Genomic DNA, 22,628 nt, shown 5'->3' on the forward strand with positions numbered 1-22,628 from the left:
TCAAGTATTTGAACTCGTGTCTTTTGTGGTACTAGTGGTTTTTACTTCCACTACTAGGTCAGCATTCTCAAACTTTCTCCAAAGCCACTAGATTTGTAAATGTTATTCCAAGGGATGAGATGAACAAAGCGTTATCTATGTAGCTCCTTGCTAAGGCCCAATGCAATTTGTTGATATTAAGTCAGAAATGAATGCCACTAGTGCATTTTAGAGCTTCCATGTCTTTTGGTTGCCTTGAAAAGCTAAGTTACCCGTACAACAGATGAGGCACAGTGACAATTTTTACAAACCAAGATGTTGCCTGGTTGTTTGAATTGAATCTCTCTCATTATCTGGATGCTGATCAAAACTAAAAACGGATGGCCAATGTATTGATGTGAAACCTGGATTAATTCACAAGTATTTATTAGACCATTTACTTGCCATGACAATTGCAAACAACTTTATTGCCAATATTTTGTTTTCAGAACAAATATGACACCTTTTACCTTCCCAGCAATCTTCAAGTTGGCTTCAATTTCAAATTTTGTGCTAGTTTGTACTGTCATAATCTGTGTGTATTCTACGGAAATTAAATGCATCATTTAGATGCCAAAATGCTAATGTGCTGAGAATTTGATAACTTCATCTATTTTTTTTTCCAAAGGTTTGTTTTGCTTCGAGGGAGCAGTGGGTTTTACACCTATGCGATATATGAGCGTCCAACGGGGTGGCCAGATTTCAATCTCAATCAAACTCGTGTTACATTCAAATTGAGGAAAGACAGGTCTGTGGGATCTCCCATGGTTTGCAAAGCTCTTCCTTTTTCCCTTCTGTGATATAAAAGTGAGTAGTTTGTTTGGTTCCTTAATGATAAGAATATGAATAACAAGTAGAGTTTCCTACTGCAACAATTTGATTTTTTTAACTTTTTGGATGCTCTGTTTTCCTACTATAACTATTTTGTTGTTTAACTTTTATATAGATTTCACTACATGGCAATTGCTGATAACAAGCAAAGATTGATGCCATCCCCAGATGATCGGATGCCAAACAGATGCAACATACTTGCATATCCTGAAGCAGTTTTTCTCTCAAATCCTGGGAACCCTAGCCTTCAAGGCGAGGTGACATGCAATCTTCTTAAAGAAGCTGATATGGTTATTTCTGTTTTTAATCATATGCATTCATGCACTCCTTCATTTGTAAATAAACAAATAACAAAGAGTAATACATAAAAGTTTAGACCATGAAACTGCAATGTATTAAAATAGATATGCATAATAGGCATTAAATGCCAACAGTGAATGCCATAAGAAAGGTTTTCAATCCCAGAAATGATACTGCGATCGCAAATCTGTTCATCTGTCTTCAGAAATCTTAATGGGACATATTTCATGAACAATCCAATGTATTCTCTTCTACAAAAAGGCCTAGCACCATCGACTTGGTCGATTCATGGAAGAATATCAACTTGTCAGGAAAGCTCACAGTAATAGTTGCATTTTCTTTCTGAGATGCTTCACTTTCAGTTCTGACTGACAGCAGTGATCCTAAAAGAATGTCTGTGCTTTCTGAGATGCTCTACTTTCACTGCTGACTGACTACAATGTTCCTTTAAGAATCCATCTTTCATCACAGAATATGTTATACTCCTTTGACAATGGAGACAGGTCTAGCCCAACATGCCTACTACACTTAATTATGACGTCCAATTTTCTGAATAGTTTGACAGAAATGTACAGCTATCACTTGTTATGTAACCTCCTCCCTTTCCCCCTAGGCCCTAGGGTTTACCTTATACAATCCAATAGGTTCAGCATGCACATGTTAGGATGTCAGCATATGTAAGAGACGTTCATATACCTTGAAAGACAAAAGGATCTACATGTAGGTCTGTTATTCTAGCATAATAAGATTTAGTAGGCATGATATTTCCACCATTGGTTTGTTGACATTGTCGCCAGTATAATGTCTCTAATCTATCAATCATATCTGGTTCCTGTTCCCATTCAATGTAGTGGTCCTGGCAAGGTCCTCTGAGGCACTAAGGTGGGACCAGAGAGGACAAGTGCCCACTGTCACCTTGGCACAAGTCCCCGCTATTTAATCCTAACTCTTACTAAAAAGTTACGGAAAGCTTCCCCAACACACACAAGTGACTTCACCTAATTTAATAGTCCAATGACTAGTATTGACTTGTAAATTGCAGATAGGAGTTAATTATTTAATAATTTACTAATCTGGAAGTGAAATTCACTGCAGAAGTAATGTAGAATAGCAAACAAAAATCATTCAAAACTTTAATTATTTAGCTTTAGAATCAACTAAAGAATGAGTGATAAATACTTACCATTCCCTTGGATAAGTGCCTGTAAGTAGGCAAATTCCTTGTTATTTTGTACTTTCAGACTTGCAAAATTGTCAAAAAATGCAGAAAACCATGAAACTAATATTGTCAAAAAATGTAGAAAACCATGAACTTAATATTGTCAAAAAATGCAAAGAACCATCCAGCTAATATACCTAATGAAGTCACTCACAATTGTGAAATCACACACGATCTATTGATTTGTGGGTAGGAAGTTTGGGTAGCAAGTTAATCACAAATAATATATCCCAAACTTCAATTTTGTAAGTGTAATTGGAGTTTTTGGCAATTTGGAAACTACCTGCAGGAAACAGGGGTCAAATCCTTCCCCCCTTGGGTGAAAACCCATAAAATTTTCCAGGAAGCAAATTAACGTTATAATAGTTGAAATATGTATATTTCAGCTCCAGAAAAAAATGTATTATATGCTATTAACAAAGGGTTATTGGGTAAGCCACTTTGTACGAGGATTTTGTTAGATCTGTTGTAGATTGTTTCTATAGTAAAGTGCATATTTGCAAAATACTTCACAATACCCTCGTGAAATATAAAATATAAATGTATAAAATTGAACGGCAAAATATCTTTGTATATAAAATAGATCTAGTGCTAAAATGTTGAATCTTGGTAGCTGCGATTGGTATTCCTTACTATACAAGTTGTCCCTAAAAGAAAAAATGAAAAGGAAGAAATTTAATATTTAAAATTTTCCTTCAAATGTAAAATTGGCCCAGCCATAAAGACACACCTATACGGGCACCCTAAACTACTCTATATTGGCATTCGACCTCTCACATTTGGCAAGCAACTCAGATCATCTATTCTTCTGTTTTTCTGTCCACACGTGCGAAGGAAAGAGAGAGTTAAGACCAACAAAGTTGACTGAGGCATTTGACCGAGATTCTGGGTAGTTGACTGAATTTGTTTCTGGGCAGTTTGATTGCAGTTGACTAGGGTTTCTGAGGGAGTTGCAGGAGGCTGAAATTCGGTCCTATTGACCAGAGTTGTCCGAATTTCAGAGGAGTTGCAGGAGGCCAAAAAAGTGGTCTGCTTGACCAGGTTTGACCTATTAAATTTTGTGGTTAGTCTGACATATTTTGACTGGGCAAAATCAGATTGTAATTTTGAGAAATGTAATAATTTCTCCCAAAAAAAGGTTGCTGGGTTTTTCCCTAGTTAGTGTTTTCCTAGGGAAAAAAATTATGTCTCGTGTTTGGCGGTCTCTTCATGATCCTATTGTCATTTTGTTTTGCTGTTGAAATTTTCTATGTATAATTGCTTAATGATGAATGTGACAGGAGATGAATTGGTTAAAGAATCATTGGAAAGTAATTATCAGATTAGGAAGTCATGAAAAATCAACATAAAACTCCAAAGATCTACTAGCTAGTAAGATAAAATTTCAAGCACAAGCTAGGAAAAAGAAAAGAAATATTTTTTGTATTTTCTATTTTTATAGAACAAAAAATATAAAAAAGGACACTGAAGGTTTTTTACTAGATGGTTGTTGTAGTGAAGTTTACCTTGGCCTTATTTACCTTCCAATATGCTGGATTGCGATCACAACCCACTCAAAGTCAGCTATGTAGATTGGAATGGAGAATGGGGTTGGAGTCTAGCGACTATCATACCCAATATAGTCTAGAATAGTTGTTTAAGCCTTTGGATTCTACTAGAAAGGTCTCCCTTGTGGAGATGTCTCCAATCCCCAGCTCAACTATGGCACCTAATGCAATCTAACCCTCATTGAAGGAACCCCCTACAAGGGTGTGTCCAACACTTGGATTCAATTAACACTTGATACCAACATGGGTGAGATGAGGTCTATCGCCTCGTTCCCGCTCTCCATGTGACTCGTTGCCCCTCGATGGATCAACCTAGTGGCCTTGTAGTAATCCAAAAGTACTTGTGTCTATTCTTTCAAGCACAATTATACCATAAAGTCTAAGAAGAGAAAGCATAGAAAAATCAATCCATGCAAAGGTTTGCACTTGGAAAATAATTTTATTAATATGGCATGAATGATATCACAATTCAACAACCACATCTAATGGGAGGAGGATTTAGCCTTACATAAATTTTCTTGTAACAACTAGATAACAGTTAGATGATGGCTAGTTTGTCTCTTTCATAAACTAATATTATTTGACTTGTAATTTGGAGTAAGTCATTTTATAAAAAATAATTTTCTGTGTTAACAAAAAATTAACGCACAAGAGGCTCGACTTGGTTTGGAGAGGCAACACTGGGGCCTTTGATTCCCACGTGTGAGCTTGATTTAACCTTGATCGAGTTAAATGAGAGGAATAGTAGCCCAACGACTAGCTTAGGTGGCTCCAATAGCTAGTTTGACCTTTCTTTGACTCCCATGTGTGAGCTAAGAGCACGTTTGACCAGTTCCAAAAACTGCCTTGTGGAGAAAAAGCCCTACAAGATTAGTCTAATGTTTTGCTTGAGGTAGGTGGGCCACGTCATGAGGATTCCAATGAGCTATATTTTGCCCAATTTGGATCTAGGACATTACCTCTATGCCCACTTTTGATTCTAGAACATCAAATCTTTTAATTGACTCAACAAACTTCTCTTCATGGATGTGTGATGCCCTAAGGCCTTAGAATCTTCCCAGGAGTCCAATCTCACTCATTGCTTGGCAGATTCAGCAGAATGAATTTCTACACTGCAACTTGTTGAGCAATGACAACCACTGCATAATAGTCATACCCAAAATAAGTTTTAGGCCAAGATTATGTAGGACGTGATATCCTTGATATAGGAAATGATGGTTGCACAACTTGTCAAAAGATCAATTCATGATATGCAGATCTAATTTCTGAAATTCAATGTAATTCCAAAACTATAGAACTTACAAAACACCAATCAAAACGTTGTTTTTCCAAAGAAAACTATAGTATAAAGATAGATCAGGGAAAGAGACACATCATATTTGAGTTTTGGATCAATCCATTAACAAGTTGTAGATCTGAGAAATATCACTGCTGTAATTAAAAACTAGCGAGTTTGAAGTCTGTAATAGCAATCACATAACTTTTCATCGACCATAAAAAATGATTACAGTGATACAATATAAGAGGGAGATGCCCTAGGAAGGTTGGAGCTCCACTTGCTTGAGTTCTCTCAAGTCAATTCACACTCAAAATCACCATGTGCTCCTCTGAAGCATCCAAGTGATAGAGGAGGCAATGCATATGGATTCTTAAGCAAAATAGGAAGAACAACAATGGCACACCTCTATATCCTTCATTGTTTTAACTAGGAAAAATAGCAAAACTGGGGCCACACCTTTATATCCTTCATTGTATTCACTTCATATAACGACCATAAACTGAAATTCGGAAATAACCAGAACTAAATACAGTAAGAACAAAACTGAACCGGAATACAGTAAAAGAATTTGGACACCTACCTGAACTGCTGCTTGCTCTGGTGTTGCTCTGGTGATGTTGATGGTGTTGTGGTTGCTTCTGATGCCAATTACCGGGAAACCAATCCCACCCAGCCTAGACTGAGCAAAGCCTGGTTGCTCAATCCAGTAAGCTTCCCACAGAGGCTTACTGTCCCTCGTGCCCAGAACCTCAGACTGATTATAGCTCTTTTGATGGCAAAATCTCCCTCACTGCTGAATTCCTCCTCTGGTTTCTCGCTGTGTTCTCTCCCCCCCGTTCTCGGTTCAGTTCTCCGGTTTTTAACTACGGGCGTGGTGGTGGCCGCCCTCCTACCTGCAACCACCGCCTTCCCTCCTCCCGACACGTCTTGCATGCATTCCAGACCATCAGATATTTGTACTGATCATTCACGCTTTATCAATCTGTTTTATTATATTGTTCATATATGCATTTTGATTATATAGCAAGGTTTGATTTATGTGTCCTTTTATATAAGTTTTAAATTAAATTTTTAATATAAAGTTTAAATTTTATATTTATTATAAAGTTTGTTTTATGTTTATTTTTTAATTTTTTTTTATATGAAGTTTATTCATATAAAGTTTAGAACTTTAATTATTATAGAGGGGTCGTTACATACACTCCCCCTTAGAAAAACTTCGTCCCGAAGTTAGAGTTTTTATCTTATCTGATTGCTTATGATAGTAATTAGTAACCACTTCTTAGATTTTTATTTTTTTCAAATTTCATTTTAATATCAAGAGACCATAAAGTTAGAGTTTTAAGTTTATGATTTTGATGGATAAATTTTACCCTATCCAAGTTCCCAAGCTATTCTAAAATCATCCTATCCTTCCTAATCTCTTCCGCTCCCATCCTATCCGTCCTCTACTGGAGTATGCCATGGCGTCAGTTTTACTGACCTAACCATTCATAAACTCTAAGGTGACAACGTCGATTATACCGACCTGATTCCCAGTAGGCATCCGACAGTCATCATCACACGTCTAGGGGAGCGTGATTCACACAGTCCTCCCATGACTCCAGGGTTCGGAGGATAAACGGTGGGCAACACCTCCACCCCTCTCAATAGAATTCAGGGCTAACACCCTATCATAGAATCACTTGGAGCTTTAATTGTTCTGAGGTTCTGTCATCACGTGGTCATCCCGGTAACTGTCTATTACCTGCAATCGTACGCTTATCCATGCATCCGTAAAATGTGCATCAGCATATTCAAATAACTCACATATTATTCCTTTATTAATTCATTTTTGATACTACAATACAACATATTTTCTATATTCCACGCATGTCTTTTGTCTTTTATCTAGAATGTATTCACTTCCTGATTTCTATCCCATTGATCATATTGACATGTATAAATAAATCAGATCTATAATATCTTGATTTCTATCAGAAGTAAAATCATTCAACTGTCTTAACTTTACTTCAACATTTATAATTTAGTAAAATGAACCACATATATTGTTTTGGTATCCATGTACCTGCAGGAATTAAACATATATTATGCCCCAAAATTTCACGTTTATCCATAATCATTCAAAATGTTTCTGAATCTCTGATTGTAGTGAAGTAAATATATACTAAACATAATTTAAAGTTCTTCAAAATTGACATAGATTAGGGTATCTTTGGCATATGTCCGCTGTATCTTCCCAAGTTGCTGATCCAGGACTATACTTGTCCCATTGGACCTTAACTTGGTCCACCAGGCGGTTCCTCAGCTGTCGAACCCTACGTTCCAGTATACGTAATGGTTCGACCGTTACGACTTCTTCCTCCGATACCTACAATTCCTTCCATTGAAGGTTATGAGATAGATCAGCTATATAATGCCTTAATACAGAAACATGAAATACATTATGAATTCTATGCAGGTGGGGTGGCAGGGCAAGACGATAGGCAACAGGTCCAACTCTTTCCATGACCTTAAATGGTCCAATAAATCGAGGTGACAACTTTGTCCCTTTTCCGAATCGAATAGTACTTTTATTTGGTTTGATGCGGATGAAGACCTGATCCCCTACTTCATACCTCCTATCAATTCGGTGAGCATCCACATAACTCTTTTGTCTATCCTGTGCTTCCTTTAATCTTTGTCTAATTTGTCTTACCTGCGCTTCCATTTCATGGATTAATTCTGGCCCTATTATCACTCGATCTTCTAACCTGTCCCAACTTAATGGAGTTCTGCAAGGTCTGCCATATAAAGCTTCAAATGGGGGCATCCCAATCGAACTGTGGTAACTGTTGTTGTATGCAAATTCGACTAAGGGTAAGTACTTTTCCCAATGTGATTGCTGATCCATCACATACATTCGCAACATGTCTTCAAGTACTTGATTTACCCTTTCAGTTTGCCCATCAGTCTCAGGATGGTAAGCAGTGCTTAAATTTAGCTGAGTACCTAAGGTTGTTTGCATACAAGTCCAGAATCTAGAAGTGAATCGCGAATCTCTATCAGATATAATCTTTTTAGGTACTCCATGAAATCTAATAACTTCATTTACGAACACTCGAGCTACGTCAACAACATCGTAAGTATCTCTTACGGGAATGAAATGGGCGCTTTTCGTTAATTTATCCACCACTACCAAAATGGCATTGTGTCTTTGAGAAGTAAGAGATAGTTCTGTGATAAAACCCATCGAAATGGTCTCCCATTTAGACATAGGAATGTCGTGGGGTTGTAAGAGGCCCGCTGGGTGACAATGATCTGCCTTTACTTGCTGACATTCCAGACATTTTGCAACAAATTGAGTGATATCACGCTTCATGCCTGCCCAAAAGAAGAGTTTCTTGGTATCCGCATACATCTTCCCTACTCCAGGATGAGCACAATATACTGCTCTATGGGCCTCCCCAAGGATGGTATCTCGAAGATCTTTATCATTAGGAATATACATCCTTCCATGGAATCGTAAGATCCCATCGCTTTCTAATTTATATCCCTCAAATTTAGATTCTTTTACCCTATCACCTTCAAGACCTGCTCTTACCTTTAAATACCAGCTGTCCTTTATAAGATGATCCAGTACTCGTTGTCTTAAGTCTACTTTAATGGGTATGAGAGAAAATATCCGAGGTCTTCTGCTTAAAGCATCTGCTACCACATTCTCCTTTCCCTTAATGTATGATATTTCGAAGTCATATTCACTTAGGAATTCGCTCCAGCGCCTTTGCCTGGCATTTAAGTCTCTTTGGGTGAACAAATATTGTAGACTTTGATGGTCGCTTTTGAGTGTAAAACTTCGTCCTACTAGATAGTGCCTCCAAATCTTTAAAGCTAGCACTACAGCGGCTAGTTCTAAATCATGAGTAGCGTAGAGTTCTTCATGAGGTTTTAACTTTCTGGAAACATAAGCTACCACTCCCTTATCCTGCATCAATACTGCACCCAGCCCTTGTTGGGATGCATCAGTACATACAGTAAAATCTTTGTCCATGTCTGGGACTCTTAGGATTGGTGCACTGGTGAGTAGTCTTTTGAGTTCAGAGAATGCTTTATTACATTCCTCGGTCCATTCGTACTTAACACCTTTACGCTGAAGGGTGGTAATTGGCTTTGCGATTTTGGAGAATCCCTCCACAAATCTTCGGTAATAACCGGCTAAACCCATAAAGCTTCGTATCTCATGTGCATTTTTCGGTATTGGCAAATCCATGATCGCTTTTACCTTCTCAGGATCTACTGAAATCCCTTCACCTGATATGATGTGACCCAAATAATGAATCTTTTCCTGAAAGAACGAACACTTGGATAGTTTTCCATATAACCGATGTTCTCTAAGGCAAGACAATACTATCCGCAAATGATCTTCATGCTCTTTCTCATTCTTGGAATAGATGAGAATATCATCTAAAAAGACTTGCACAAATTGATCAAGATATTCACGGAAAACACTGTTCATAAGATTCATGAATACGGCTGGTGCATTTGTTAATCCAAAGGGTACCACCGTAAATTCATAGTGTCCAAAACGTGTCCGGAATGCAGTCTTAGAAATATCATTTTCAGAAATCCTTAGCTGATGGTATCCTGAGCGAAGATCAATTTTTGAAAAGACAACAACTCCTTTCATTTGATCGAAAAGATCATCGATTCGAGGCATAGGGTACTGATTCTTTACTGTAGCTCGATTCAAGTCTCGATAATCTATGCATAATCTTAAAGATCCATCTTTCTTCTTCACAAAAATTACAGGAGCGCCCCAAGGTGATGAACTAGGCCGAATATGCCCTATATTCAGTAGTTCCTTTAATTGAATTTGCAATTCCTGAAGTTCTGGAGCTGTCATTCTATAAGGCGTTTTAGAGATTGGTTGGGTACCTGGTTTTAATTCAATAGTGAGATCCATTTCTCTTACCGGGGGTAATCCAGGTAGTTCTTTTGGAAATATATCCGGGAATTCGGCTAACACCGGATATTGTTCTAAGGATGGCCCTTTTCCATGGCTTACTTCTTGGATTGCATAAGCCTGACAACCTTTCCTTAAACAACGCTTCATCTGCGTTGCTGAAATGTAGCGTAAGGAAACTTCCCTCCTGATTCCTTGGATTTGGATTACTTCTCCTTCATCATTTATGCCTAGGATCCTTTTCCCATAACAGTCTACCCAAGCTTGGTGAGCTTCTAGCCAGTCCATACCTATGATAAGATCATACGTTCCTAAGGCTGTGACATAAACTTTCAGTTTAGTCGCACAGACCCCTAGGTCAATTTTGCATTGATCCACACTCAAGCCCACGGTTTGGAGTTCTCCTGAGGCCAGTTCCACTTGGTGGAAATCATTTTGTCTACGAGCTGCCAGCCCACATTTGTTTAATGCATATGATGAAATGAAACTATCTGTGGCACCAGTGTCAAATAAGATTTTGAGTTTTATACCATTGATAATACCTGAAGATTCCACTACCGTGGATTGATGTGCTGCTTGGTCGTTGCCGACTACTGCGTGAATTCTATGATTACCTGGGTTGTTTGATATCGGTCCCTTTCCAGTCCTATGCAATATATTCAGTGAAGCTTCTGGGCAGTCACGTTGAAAATGCGGTCCCCCACATCCCCAACAATTAAGCTGCGTTGACCCTCTTGGTTGGATAGGCCCTGTTGGCCCCATATCTTTTTTGATTCCAAGATGTTCTTCTGCATAACGACCACATTTGACTGCCTCGGCTACTGATGATGGTTTCCACATGCTTACCAAGGCTCTGATACGAGGATTTAACCCAAATATGAAGCGTTCAACTTGACGTTCATCAAAGTCTAAGTAGTGAATGTATTTTACCAGCTCCATAAACCTTATCTTGTACTCTTCCACCGTTTTACTTCCCTGAATTAATGTATGAAAGGCTCTGGCTTGTTGTTGTTGAAAGTATGGAGGTAAATACTTTGCGCGGAACCTTTCTTCAAATAGTTCCCAAGGGACATTATCCGATGTAAGGTGTAACTGCTTCTCCAGATTTCCCCACCAAATCAAGGCGCTTTCCTTTAATTGAAATACGGCAATTTTTGTTTTTGCAGAAGAAGAATATTTTCTTAACCTAAAGCACCGGTTCATTCCTTCTAACCACGCTTCAGCGCGCTCACCTGCTCGACCTCCTGAGAATTCTGGGAGTCTAATTTTCTGAAGCTCCCTGGAAATGTCTTCTTTCGGTCTTCTGGGCTCATAATTATTTGGTTCTGCTGAACTGGTGGCTACATGCTGAAATTCCTCTTTGGTTTTTGCCTTAGTTGATTCCTTTAATGTCTCCAATAAGGTTTCCAAAGAGTTCATTATCACAGTTAACTCTGGCGCTGGGGCATTTGATGTTGATAACGGTCTAGGTGGTGACGATTGTGATGGGGATGATGATGGCGATGGTGGCAGCATTAATGGTGGTGATGCTGCCTGGTCACGTCGCCGTCGCTCATACGCCCTTACCATTGTAATGGTCCCTGAACACATAATAAAATTTCTATAAAAATTTGAGGTAGACAACCGAATTTAACACATAATTTTCTTTTGCAACTTCACATTTGTAAACAGGTATAGTTTTTCTATTTTTATCCGCTAGGCGGATCTTACTGGTACCGAGGTCAAGGAGGGTGGTCTCGCGACCTCCTTGTCCTAATGCAGGGTATTCGATCCTAATATGAATAATGCAGAAGTATGGTTATAGACTCCTAACGATTGGGATAATTTCTCTGTCTGGGATGATTTGCTTCAGCGGAGGAATCACATGTATAATACTGTAATGAATTCATTTAAAGATTTTTCAAATACAAAACACCCAGATTCCTCAACTTGGATATGGTGACAAGGCAAGGAGCATTAACAAGCTTGCTCGTTTGGCCCGCAAGCAAGGTCTTTATGATGTGTGTCACTGAGCTGAACAAAATGCTGGCTATTTCACACGGGAGTTCAAGCACGAAAGATTTGTGAAAATAAGAGAACAAGCAAAAACTTATTTAGAAATGAGAGGGGAATTAAGAACTGGGATCAATTTAATTAATAGTACCAATCTGGAAAATTTTCCAAGTCAGCACCGGGCAGAGATTTTCTGCCTTAAGGGAGAATATTTCCAGAAAATGAATAACGGTACCTATGCTAATGAAATTAAGATATCTGATCTTGTTTCTTGATGAAATATTTCTGGTTTTAACAATAATTTCTGTTATCATATGATTTTTGTGTTTTAGATTTTACTAGTTTTGATTGTGACTCTTGATTTTAATTTTGTCACATATTTGATATACATACATACATATGACACACTTGGGACACCTACTAACCTGGATTTTAAAATTGGCATCCCCATATATACCCACACGGCCATCAATGGATTTCGACAACCTTGGGGATTATAGGACTATAAAATATCCTTATCAAAGTTATATTATGTGAAACTCACTATTTATGATAAAAATGTGGTTGTGCATGCTTGTTTATGCAGTGTCCGCATCCTTCTAACTGTATTTTGGAGTTTGCTTGTCAATTAAGTTTTTAGGGGGGTCTTGCTCTTCCACTGCAGTAACCATTTCAAACGCAATCGATTAATGTATGATAGAGCACCCGAGTTCCAGTTGGCATATTTGGTTTAGATCTAAACCAAATGGAAAATAACTATTAAAGTTTTTGGCTGGAACTGGTTCTAACTTCTTGGACATGATTGCAAAAGTGCAAATGTTCCTGTAATTTTGGATGTTGGAGGCATGGAGGGCCCTATTCCAGATGATCTCCTCAAGTGCATTACTATTCTAAGTCCAAATGAAACTGAGCTTGCACACTTGACCGGAATGCCAACTGATACCACTGATCAGGTTATTTGTTTTTCGGATGAGATTTATTTCTTCACAAACAACATGTCCCATCCGCTTCGTTGGTTTGTCAACTGCTTTAGCCAATGCTCATGATTTGGCTGAATGGCTGGGTATTGATGAAGTTGGTCTTTTCAACTTCAAGCCGAGTGTAAGGCCAGTACCTCTTGAAGTTCACATTCAGGGATACCCTGGAAAATTCTACTGCCCCCGGATGAATAGTATGAAAAGCCATCATATGCTGCTATAACCTCCCATTCACCTTCGAAGCCAGTGCTTATTTTTGTTTCATCCCGTCGTCAAACGCGGCTTACAGCTCTTGATCTCATTCAGTTTGCTGCTGCTGATGACAAACCAAGACAGTTTCTTAATATCCCTGAAGAAACAATAGAAATGCTAATATCCCAGGTTACAGATACAAACTTAAGACATACACTGCAATTTGGAATTGGTCTGCATCATGCTGGTCTAAATGATCGTGACAGGACTTTGGTTGAGGAACTTTTTTCCAACAACAAAATTCAGGTCCTTGTCTGCACAAGCACCAATGTTACAAGTATCCCATCGTGACAACAACCGAGGTTCCCAAATCTCTTAAGGATGAGCTCTCGAAGTTGTGTAGGGATTTCTTTCCATCAGACGGTATGAACGAAAATGTTAAGTTTGTGAATGAGTACAAACGGGACTTGGAGCGAGGTCTTGATCCGGCCAGTACGTCGACATTTCCAGCTACGCTCTCAGATTTGACTGAGCGTTTGAGACATTGGAGGAATGTTCTGCAAATCAACGTGGAAGACAGGTTTTCTCACGTGAAAGCGATATGATTGATGTGTGCCAACAATTACGGGTTTGGGGATACAACCTAAGCAAGATCCTGCCTTACCCAATGAAGCGTGAACGCCATGGCCGGTCGGAAGTCGGGAAGGTTTAAATAATCATCCGCTAAAAATAAGCTGAATTTTCTGGGTCCATGTCTATTATTAACCTCCAGTATATGGTTTTATACCGAATCCCGTCGTATGTAAAAAGACAACCCACCGCAGATCACAGTCCAGTCATAATCGGAAACATTTATAGTATCGGGCTCTCGGAAGTGGCCCGTAGGTAGGTATATCCATGTATATAACAAAATTTATTAATTAATATGCATCAGGCAGCGGTGGCAGGGACTTGAATCTCCAGTTCTACCACGCGCGGCTCAGCCTCCTGAATCACTGTAAACATTTATAGTATCGGGCTCTCGGAAGTGGCCCGTAGGTAGGTATAGCCATGTATATAACAAAATTTATTAATTAATATGCATCAGGCAGCGGTGGCAGGGACTTGAATCTCCAGTTCTACCACGCGCGGCTCAGCCTCCTGAATTACTGTAAACACCGTAGAGACTCACGCGTCGAGGGTTTTGTGGTACACACAGCGCTCGTAAAGATTGCTGGTCCAAGAACGAATTAAATCACAGCAGAATTAAATCACAAGTGTACACGAGCGTAGGGCCTGGGAGGTCCCGAAGGTTTGAACACGGGCTCTGATACCATGTATAACGACCATAAACTGAAATTCGGAAATAACCAGAACTAAATACAGTAAGAACAAAACTGAACCGGAATACAGTAAAAGAATTTGGACACCTACCTGAACTGCTGCTTGCTCTGGTGTTGCTCTGGTGATGTTGATGGTGTTGTGGTTGCTTCTGATGCCAATTACCGGGAAACCAATTCCACCCAGCCTAGACTGAGCAAAGCCTGGTTGCTCAATCCAGTAAGCTTCCCACAGAGGCTTACTGTCCCCCGTGCCCAGAACCTCAGACTGATTATAGCTCTTCTGATGGCAAAATCTCCCTCACTGCTGAATTCCTCCTCTGGTTTCTCCTGTGTTCTCTCCCCCCCGTTCTCGGTTCAGTTCTCCGGTTTTTAACTACGGGCGTGGCGGTGGCCGCCCTCCTACCTGCAACCACCGCCTTCCCTCCTCCCGACACGCCTTGCATGCATTCGAGACCATCAGATATTTGTACTGATCATTCACGCTTTATCAATCTGTTTTATTATATTGTTCATATATGCATTTTGATTATATAGCAAGGTTTGATTTATGTGTCCTTTTATATAAGTTTTAAATTAAATTTTTAATATAAAGTTTAAATTTTATATTTATTATAAAGTTTGTTTTATGCTTTTTTTTTTTTTTTATATGAAGTTTATTCATCACCATTCACAATAGAATATTTAGATATTTCATGGCATCCATAAATTTAATACACTAACCCACATCAGATTACAACCCTATTCCCTTAACCAGGATGATATATTAATGGGCCGAAAATCATTGTCTGAAAAAACTAACACTCATGGATGAGTGCACAGTCCACACGCTACAACTGACACCTCGTGCATGAATGCGCAAGCTACATGCAACAATATAACATCTCCATGTATACTTTTTTTCAATGAGTATGCAACATTTTTCAAGGTGTCAACCTTCTTCAGCAACACTTTATTGTGTTCAACCATGTTTCCAACAAAATAATATTGCACTTCAGTATTGTTAAATTTCCATGAAACTCTGCAACTACTTAAATGAATATCTAGAAACTGAAACTAGTTTACTTTCAACAAGATACAAAGTTTCTTAACAATTCTTATGCAGTGGAATAAAAACACAGAGATAAAAACACATGCACAACTTGACATACTTATTTTCTAAGGAAACACAACAGGGAAACTTGCTTACTTGATGTGGATATTTTATTGATTGTTCTTGGAGCAATTGAATCTATTACAAAGCAATCTGTCTCTCTTGAGAAAGCGTTCTGCTTCTGACGCAAATTTCAACTAATACAATTGACCTTGGCCTTCCTTGATCACTACTTGATCTCTATTCCTACACTTAATTGATCCTTTGCTGCTTCCTTGACTTGCTCTGCAAACCCTGCTGTCTTGCTTCAATTCTGCTCCTCCTTTCTTGCGCACTTAGGCCTTCTTAATCCTTACGCACATTTTTGGCCCTATTTTCTAGCGCACTTCAGATCCTATTTTTAGGAGCCCAACTTCACACAACTTGCGCACAACCAATTCTCCTAGATCCTAGTGCTCTTGTGCTCCTATTCTTTAGGACACAATTCCTGCGTTCCACAATCAAGGCTCTCACACTAACTCATGAGCTCTGCCTTGTCACAATCCTTCGTGCACAAAACAATTGTGAATTTTCTTGTGCCTTTGTCCTTCCTTTAGAGGCCCAATTCGAACATGCAAGGAGGCCCAGTTCCAAATTTAGAACTCGAGTTCTTATTGAGAATTAACTGAGAGTTCTTCTCGTCCTTGCTCTAATCAATGCTTGGAGTTTACTGAGAGTTCTTCTTGTCCTTATTTCAATCAATACTTGAGTATTAGCCTGTTCTCTCTCCAATCAAAACTTGAGTATTAACTCGTTCTCTCACTTGCTCTAACTGAACTGTAACTGCCACCTCGTTCTGTAGTCAAACTGATGAATACTCCTCTTTAACTGAAGCTTCAACGCTATGCATACTGACTTGATGATTATTCCAGTAAATTGGAAATAACTCATCCTAATTGCAGTCTAACTCATGAGGACAATTGAAGGTCGTCACTGGCTAAGGCGCAAGTCAGAAGTCTTTGCTCACCACATTTTAGACAATTATGCTTTGTCTTGGAATGATAAGTAAGGTTCTTGGTTAGAAAATTGTAGTTGAGCTATCACAACCTATCCTCATTATTTTTTAAACAAAGCCAATGCTTGATCACTTTGCAACCATACTGCTTCCCTAGTTCTATGAGTAGTTTCCATGTATTGAGTTTCTTTAGTTGACAATGCAACTATGACATGCCTCTTTCTCATCCAATTGATTGCTTTACTAAATAGGTTAAAATGTGATCTCTTGTAGACCTTCTACGACCAAAATCTCTTGCTTAGTTCGTATCAACAAATCCCGCTTATTTCTCTATGAGGTCCAGGTCTTCCTTGGTAGCAGATTCCATAATTTGAATTGCCACACAAATATCTAAAGACCCTCTTTACCTATGTCTAATGTTCTTTCCTTATTTTTGACATATACCTACTCAAATATCCCACTTCATGTTGGTCTAGTATAGACCATAGCCTACATCATAATTCCAACAACACTAGCATAGGGAACACAAGATATGTCCTCTACCTCTTTTTGTGTCCTTCGCACACTGATTTGCAATCAACTTTACACCTATAGGCTTAGAGATTTTGACTGGTTGACATTCTTGCATAGTAAACCTCTCAATATTGTCTCAACATATTTACTTTGATTCGACTAGAGTTTCCTGTTTGCACTCTCTTTTAATTTCCATACCCAAAATAAAATTTGCAGCACTAAGATATTTCATATCAAATTTAGAAGACAATTGATTTTTGACATCATTGATAATTTTTTGATTATTTCCAATCCACATTATATCATAAACATGGAAGACCACATAAATAAAATGATCACTAATTAGCTTGGAATACACATAGTGATCAACTTTGCTATGATAAACCAACTACTGATATATAAGTATCAAAATTTTGGTACCAAGCTAGCTCCTTTTCCTTCACTAAAAAACCTTTTGGGTGTTTCATGTACATTTCTTCTTAAAGATCTCCATGTAGAAATTTTCTAGGAAAATACCCATGTAGTTATTGTGACATAGATGCCTAACACTCTTCATCAGAGAAATATTTGGCCATAGATCTTGGTTCTTGCATGCCTCACCCTGCCATGAGGTCACTGGGATCAACATCTCATACTTTTGCTGCACTACTGGGTTGGGGAAAAGACAAAGGTATTCTTAGAGTATTCTAGACCATATAGTGATAAGGCATTGTGCATCCTCTCAACCTCTTCGCCTGGGATGTTGACTGATATTCTCAAGTTTAGTTCATAGGTGTCAAATTAGACTTGTTGTTGCCCAAATTGTATTGGGAATATGCGACAACGCTCAGGGTGGGGGTTGTCACTCTGATCCCCACCCTCTCCGTTCTAGTTGTCTCCCTAGAACAAACTATGGGGGTAAGCCCCTATGAAATGTGAAGATATGAGACTTGTTGGCGATCAACAAGTCCAAGAGACACAACCGAATGGCCTAGCAACTTGGTTAAATTAGCAAGTTAAATGATTTGATTAGATTATCATGGAAGACCAATGTTGCACGACTCGTACGCGTATAATACTAGTCTGGCTATTGACTCATCGACTTGTATAAGACTCGGGAACACCCGTATACGACTCGTCAAAATACAAAAAAACAAAAATATGGTAAATTTTAAGCACAAAAAAGAAACTAATGACAATTCCAATCCTTATAAGCTATAAAAGCCACAATATATGCAATAATTCATAATATCATCTCATATCTATAAAAGTACAACATAACATATTCAATTTTTGTAAGCAAAACATTTAGATACTAAATAAGAAAAGGAATCATGATTCCATAATTAAAATAAAAAATGTTAGCAAGTTCAAAATTCAAATACATGTCATAAATGATAAATGATTGTCTCATAACAATCTTGAGTCTCATCACTCATGGATGACTATGCCTACAATAAGCCCTCATGGAGCTAGTGCTAACATCGGAAGGCTGAAGCAACTGTGAGGCAGGTGTATTTGGAGTCTCCATTTGAGATGGAAAACTAGAGAGATCCTCAGTCTCTTCATCAAGCCAACTCAAATCAGGGGACTCCTCCTCCACAACCCAATCAGACTCTAAATCAATAGTATCCAATAAAATTGGATCTGTATCCTTTGGTTGCACTTGTTTTGTGAGCATTCAAAGGTTGTAGTAGATGAAAACCAACTTCTCCAACCTCTCATGCTCCAACTTGTTTCTCTTTTTGCTGTGGATGTGCTCAAACACTGACCAATTGCGCTCACAAGAAGAAGCATTGCAGGGTTGACTCAAAACTCTGATGGCAAATTCCTGTAATTGTGGTGCCTTAGTGCCACAATCTATCCATCAATGAGCTGTAAAAAAATAACAACAAATATTATCAGTTTGCAATGTTGAAAAGTGTAACTAGGTTCGGTCTTCATAATGGCATGTAATTGTGATTTTTGTAAATGATGAAAAGAAGAAAAATAAAATTATTATTGTAATCCTTGCTTCATGGGTTTCATGAGCAAGAGATTTTATTTTTAGATGGCTCCCATTGAGAGCCTTTAGGATTTATCGTTTAAGTAAAAAAGAGTCAATGTCATGTATGAAGAACCCTTCTTGGGCATATAACGGATGTATATGAGTCTATAGAATTGTCATGAAGCCCTCCAAAGACAAGCGGCAGTTCTCCTCTTCAAGTCGGCCTAAAGATGAAGAATATGACACATGTCGACTCACCTAATTAGAGACACATCCCTGCTTGAGGTCATGTCGGCTTTATATTTATGGTCAAACCACAATATATATGTGTGAAGGGTCTTCGCATTAACACAGTCAGTCAAGCTCGGATCTCTCTGAAATTCGGATCACAAAAAAGAGACAAGTTCAGATGGAACTCAGAGAAGCGATGAAGGGACAATGAGGATTTGTTTAGGGCTAATCACAGAAATAACAGTTCGGATTTTTGAGAGAAGGTCTTGGTGCTTTAGCAGAGGAACACTGTTTGGAAAAGGGTATCTTGGATGCCCTAACTCATCCTCAAAGAGTATCAGATGCCAGATGTTTACCCAATTCTCCATTTTGTCTTCCCAAGTGAAGACAAGAATGATGTGTCTATCTCTCCCTCTTAATTAGGGAGGACATATCTATTTCAATAAAGGAATGTACTCATTCCTACAGAAGGAATGTACCTAAGCTCCCTCTTGGCTTAGGAATTTCCAAGTTTCTTCCAAGTAAGAAACTTGTTTCCAGATTCCTGATTCCCTCTTAATTAGGGACCTACAACAGCTCCTCAGGTGGAGATAATGGGACAACCAGCTGCTTGAATAACTCCTCCTCACGATGTCATGAACTTCTTTTTATCATTCAGGAGTCTTGATATTTTGGGACTTCTTCTTAGGGCACAGACCATCCATCACTTTCATCCATGAGTTAGCGATGTCATCATCGAAAAGTGACCCATCAATCTATATCTTGCCTTCCTTCATGCCATGTTTACTTAAGGATCTTTCATCCTACTACATGTGCATTGGTGGTGGAAGACATCCATAGATCTTCCCTTGGCAACCCTACATAAACCCATCAAGATATTTGATCAAAAATAAAGGAATGAACATTAAAAACAACATTACCTTTGTGATGGTCTCTTATCATGACATCTTCTAGTTTGCATCAACATCCCGCATACATATCGACACATCTCCCAAAGATATATATATTGTCAAAGGTCTCTTTCTTTTTCAAACTTCATCAGAGTCTTCATATCTTCCATGGAGATATCTTAGTCAAATATTCTTGGTCTTTCAGATGTTGATTGCCTTTACCATGGTTGCATATTCCATGATCTCTTCCTTCCTTTCTTCACACATTTCATTCCCAGGAGCTTCCAATCAGAGTTCCTCAATTGCAGTCAACCACCTCATTCTTCATATGAGGACATATGTTGATTTCATCTAGTGAATGTGTGACCCATGCGTTCCTGCATCCCTTTGAAGGAGGAGATCCTTCCTTGTGATTATGCTCTCAAGATAGAGCATTGATCCATGTTACCTGCAACCATATGACATGACTTCCACAATATCAAATGTAAGTATACATACCTCATTTTTCCTTTGGGTCATCCAAACTTTCCGCAACAACTTCCTTGATTGAAAGAGCTTCAATCACTTGATATTCTTTTATGTCATCATATCATCATCCCATGAATTCCACAAGTTTGGAATTCTTGATGAAACACTTGCTTCCTCTCTTGATCAGTGAACCTTTCGATGAAAATTCCGTCAGAAAATCATGAGGATCTAGAGTATCCCCATCAACAGATGTTTCCTTTTGACATATGTATGATAAACCTTGTACTAGATGACCTTGCCACTTATGTTCCAATGAGATTCCTAAGAGCTATATCCTTGACTTCCATAGATTCTAACCATCTTTCATGCTTCTCTATGATGATGTCCCGAGCTCTTTCTTTCAATGCTTCTATGATGCCTTGATGCATCCCATTTAGTGAATTATGATAGCCATATCTTACAACAGAAGACTTAGGAATTTGAAAAGAACTTAGGTGAGGAAGACTATCTCAGTCATAGTAGAGATCTCTTACTTCCTCTATCTTGGACTTCTTCTTTTCAACTTCCTCCACTTCTTCGGTGATATGAGCTTCGTCTCTTCTTTTATTATTGTCATTCTTGATCTTAGGACAATCTCTTTTGTAGTGTCCATATTCTTGACACCCATAGCATTGAATTTTAGACATGTCCCTTTTCTTTTTCCAAGAACCAGACTTTCCAAATTTTCCTTTTCTTCTTGTCATTGTAGCATAAGCTTGACTTTGCTCACCTGCTCCCACATCAGATTTGGCCTTTAGTCTAGATTCTTCAATCTTGCATAATGACCATAGATCCTGGAATGGAGTAGCTTCTTTATTCCCATAAATACTTGAAGTGAAGTTACCCCACTCCTTTGATAGTGCATTTAATACAACTATAGTCATTTCACTATCAGACATGAATTCTCCCAGATCTTGTAGTTGATTCCGAATCTTAGTTATCCTCACAAAGTATGGGGCTATTCCATCTTCCCTAGACATCTTCAACTTGTAGAGTTCTTGCCTTAATGAGATGACTTCTCCAATAGTGCGTACGCAATACAACTCTACCAGTTTGTCATAGATTTTTTTTGAAGTTTCGTGTTTAGATACATATGGGATGAGGGGATCCTTGATGGATTCTATGAGAATCCTTTGAGCCGTACCTTTCATATACTTGGCAAGAGCTTGAGCATCTTCCTCTCTTCATTTAGTGATAGAACCTTTGACATGTTCCATAACCTCATTTTTAGTAAGATTCATATCTGTCCTTTTTTTCCATGCAAGATAGTTTGAAGACCTAACCAATTTATTGCTTTCCTTGCAAAGAGACATTTTGATAGATATACTGACTTGATAGAATGCTCATTCTTCTTGCTGCTTCCTTGATTTTGATGATGATATAGAGGATAGAAAACCTTTTTTCTTGATGATGATAGTTTTTCTTTAATAATGATCCTTGATCCCACAGAGAGGGAGATCCCTTGGATCTTTTGATGATGATGATCTCTTCAATGGTAGGGATCTTGTTTGAGAGAGATCGCCTTAGAGTCTTGATGACAACGCCTCTAGCTTCCTTTTGATGAATATACTTCAAAACATGTAGGGTTTTGGCCTTCTCCTTCTTGATGATGATCCCAGTACTTCTTTGTAGACTTCTTTGATCTTGGGTTATGATGCTTCCTTTGAATTCAAGATGATCTTGTCTTTGATGCCTTCCTTGAGATTTGATCCTTGAGTGTCCCTTGATAAGATGCCCTTCCTTAACTTAGTCACCTTAGCTCTGATACGATGTCGAGAAATCTAGGGCATAATTATTATGTGTTTTCTCTTCTTTTAG

The 22,628-nt window shown here is 38.5% G+C and overlaps 1 protein-coding gene across 2 annotated transcripts in view; it reads left to right on the top strand.

The window, feature by feature from the left end:
- LOC149224278 (putative rhamnogalacturonate lyase B) overlaps positions 1-22,628 on the top strand; it is a 441,880-nt gene that overhangs the window by 48,117 nt on the left and 371,135 nt on the right. For both annotated transcript variants that reach the window (XM_089386060.1, XM_089386061.1), the window contains 2 exons: positions 647-766; positions 965-1,106. In XM_089386060.1, the coding sequence (XP_089242186.1) occupies positions 647-766; positions 965-1,106 (262 nt within the window). The remainder of the gene's footprint in view (positions 1-646; positions 767-964; positions 1,107-22,628) is intronic.

The sequence above is a fragment of the Pinus tabuliformis genome, chromosome Q, assembly GCF_031772625.1.
Source record: "Pinus tabuliformis cultivar Carrire ecotype Pingquan chromosome Q, CPIR1, whole genome shotgun sequence".
Classification (NCBI taxonomy): domain Eukaryota; kingdom Viridiplantae; phylum Streptophyta; class Pinopsida; order Pinales; family Pinaceae; genus Pinus; species Pinus tabuliformis.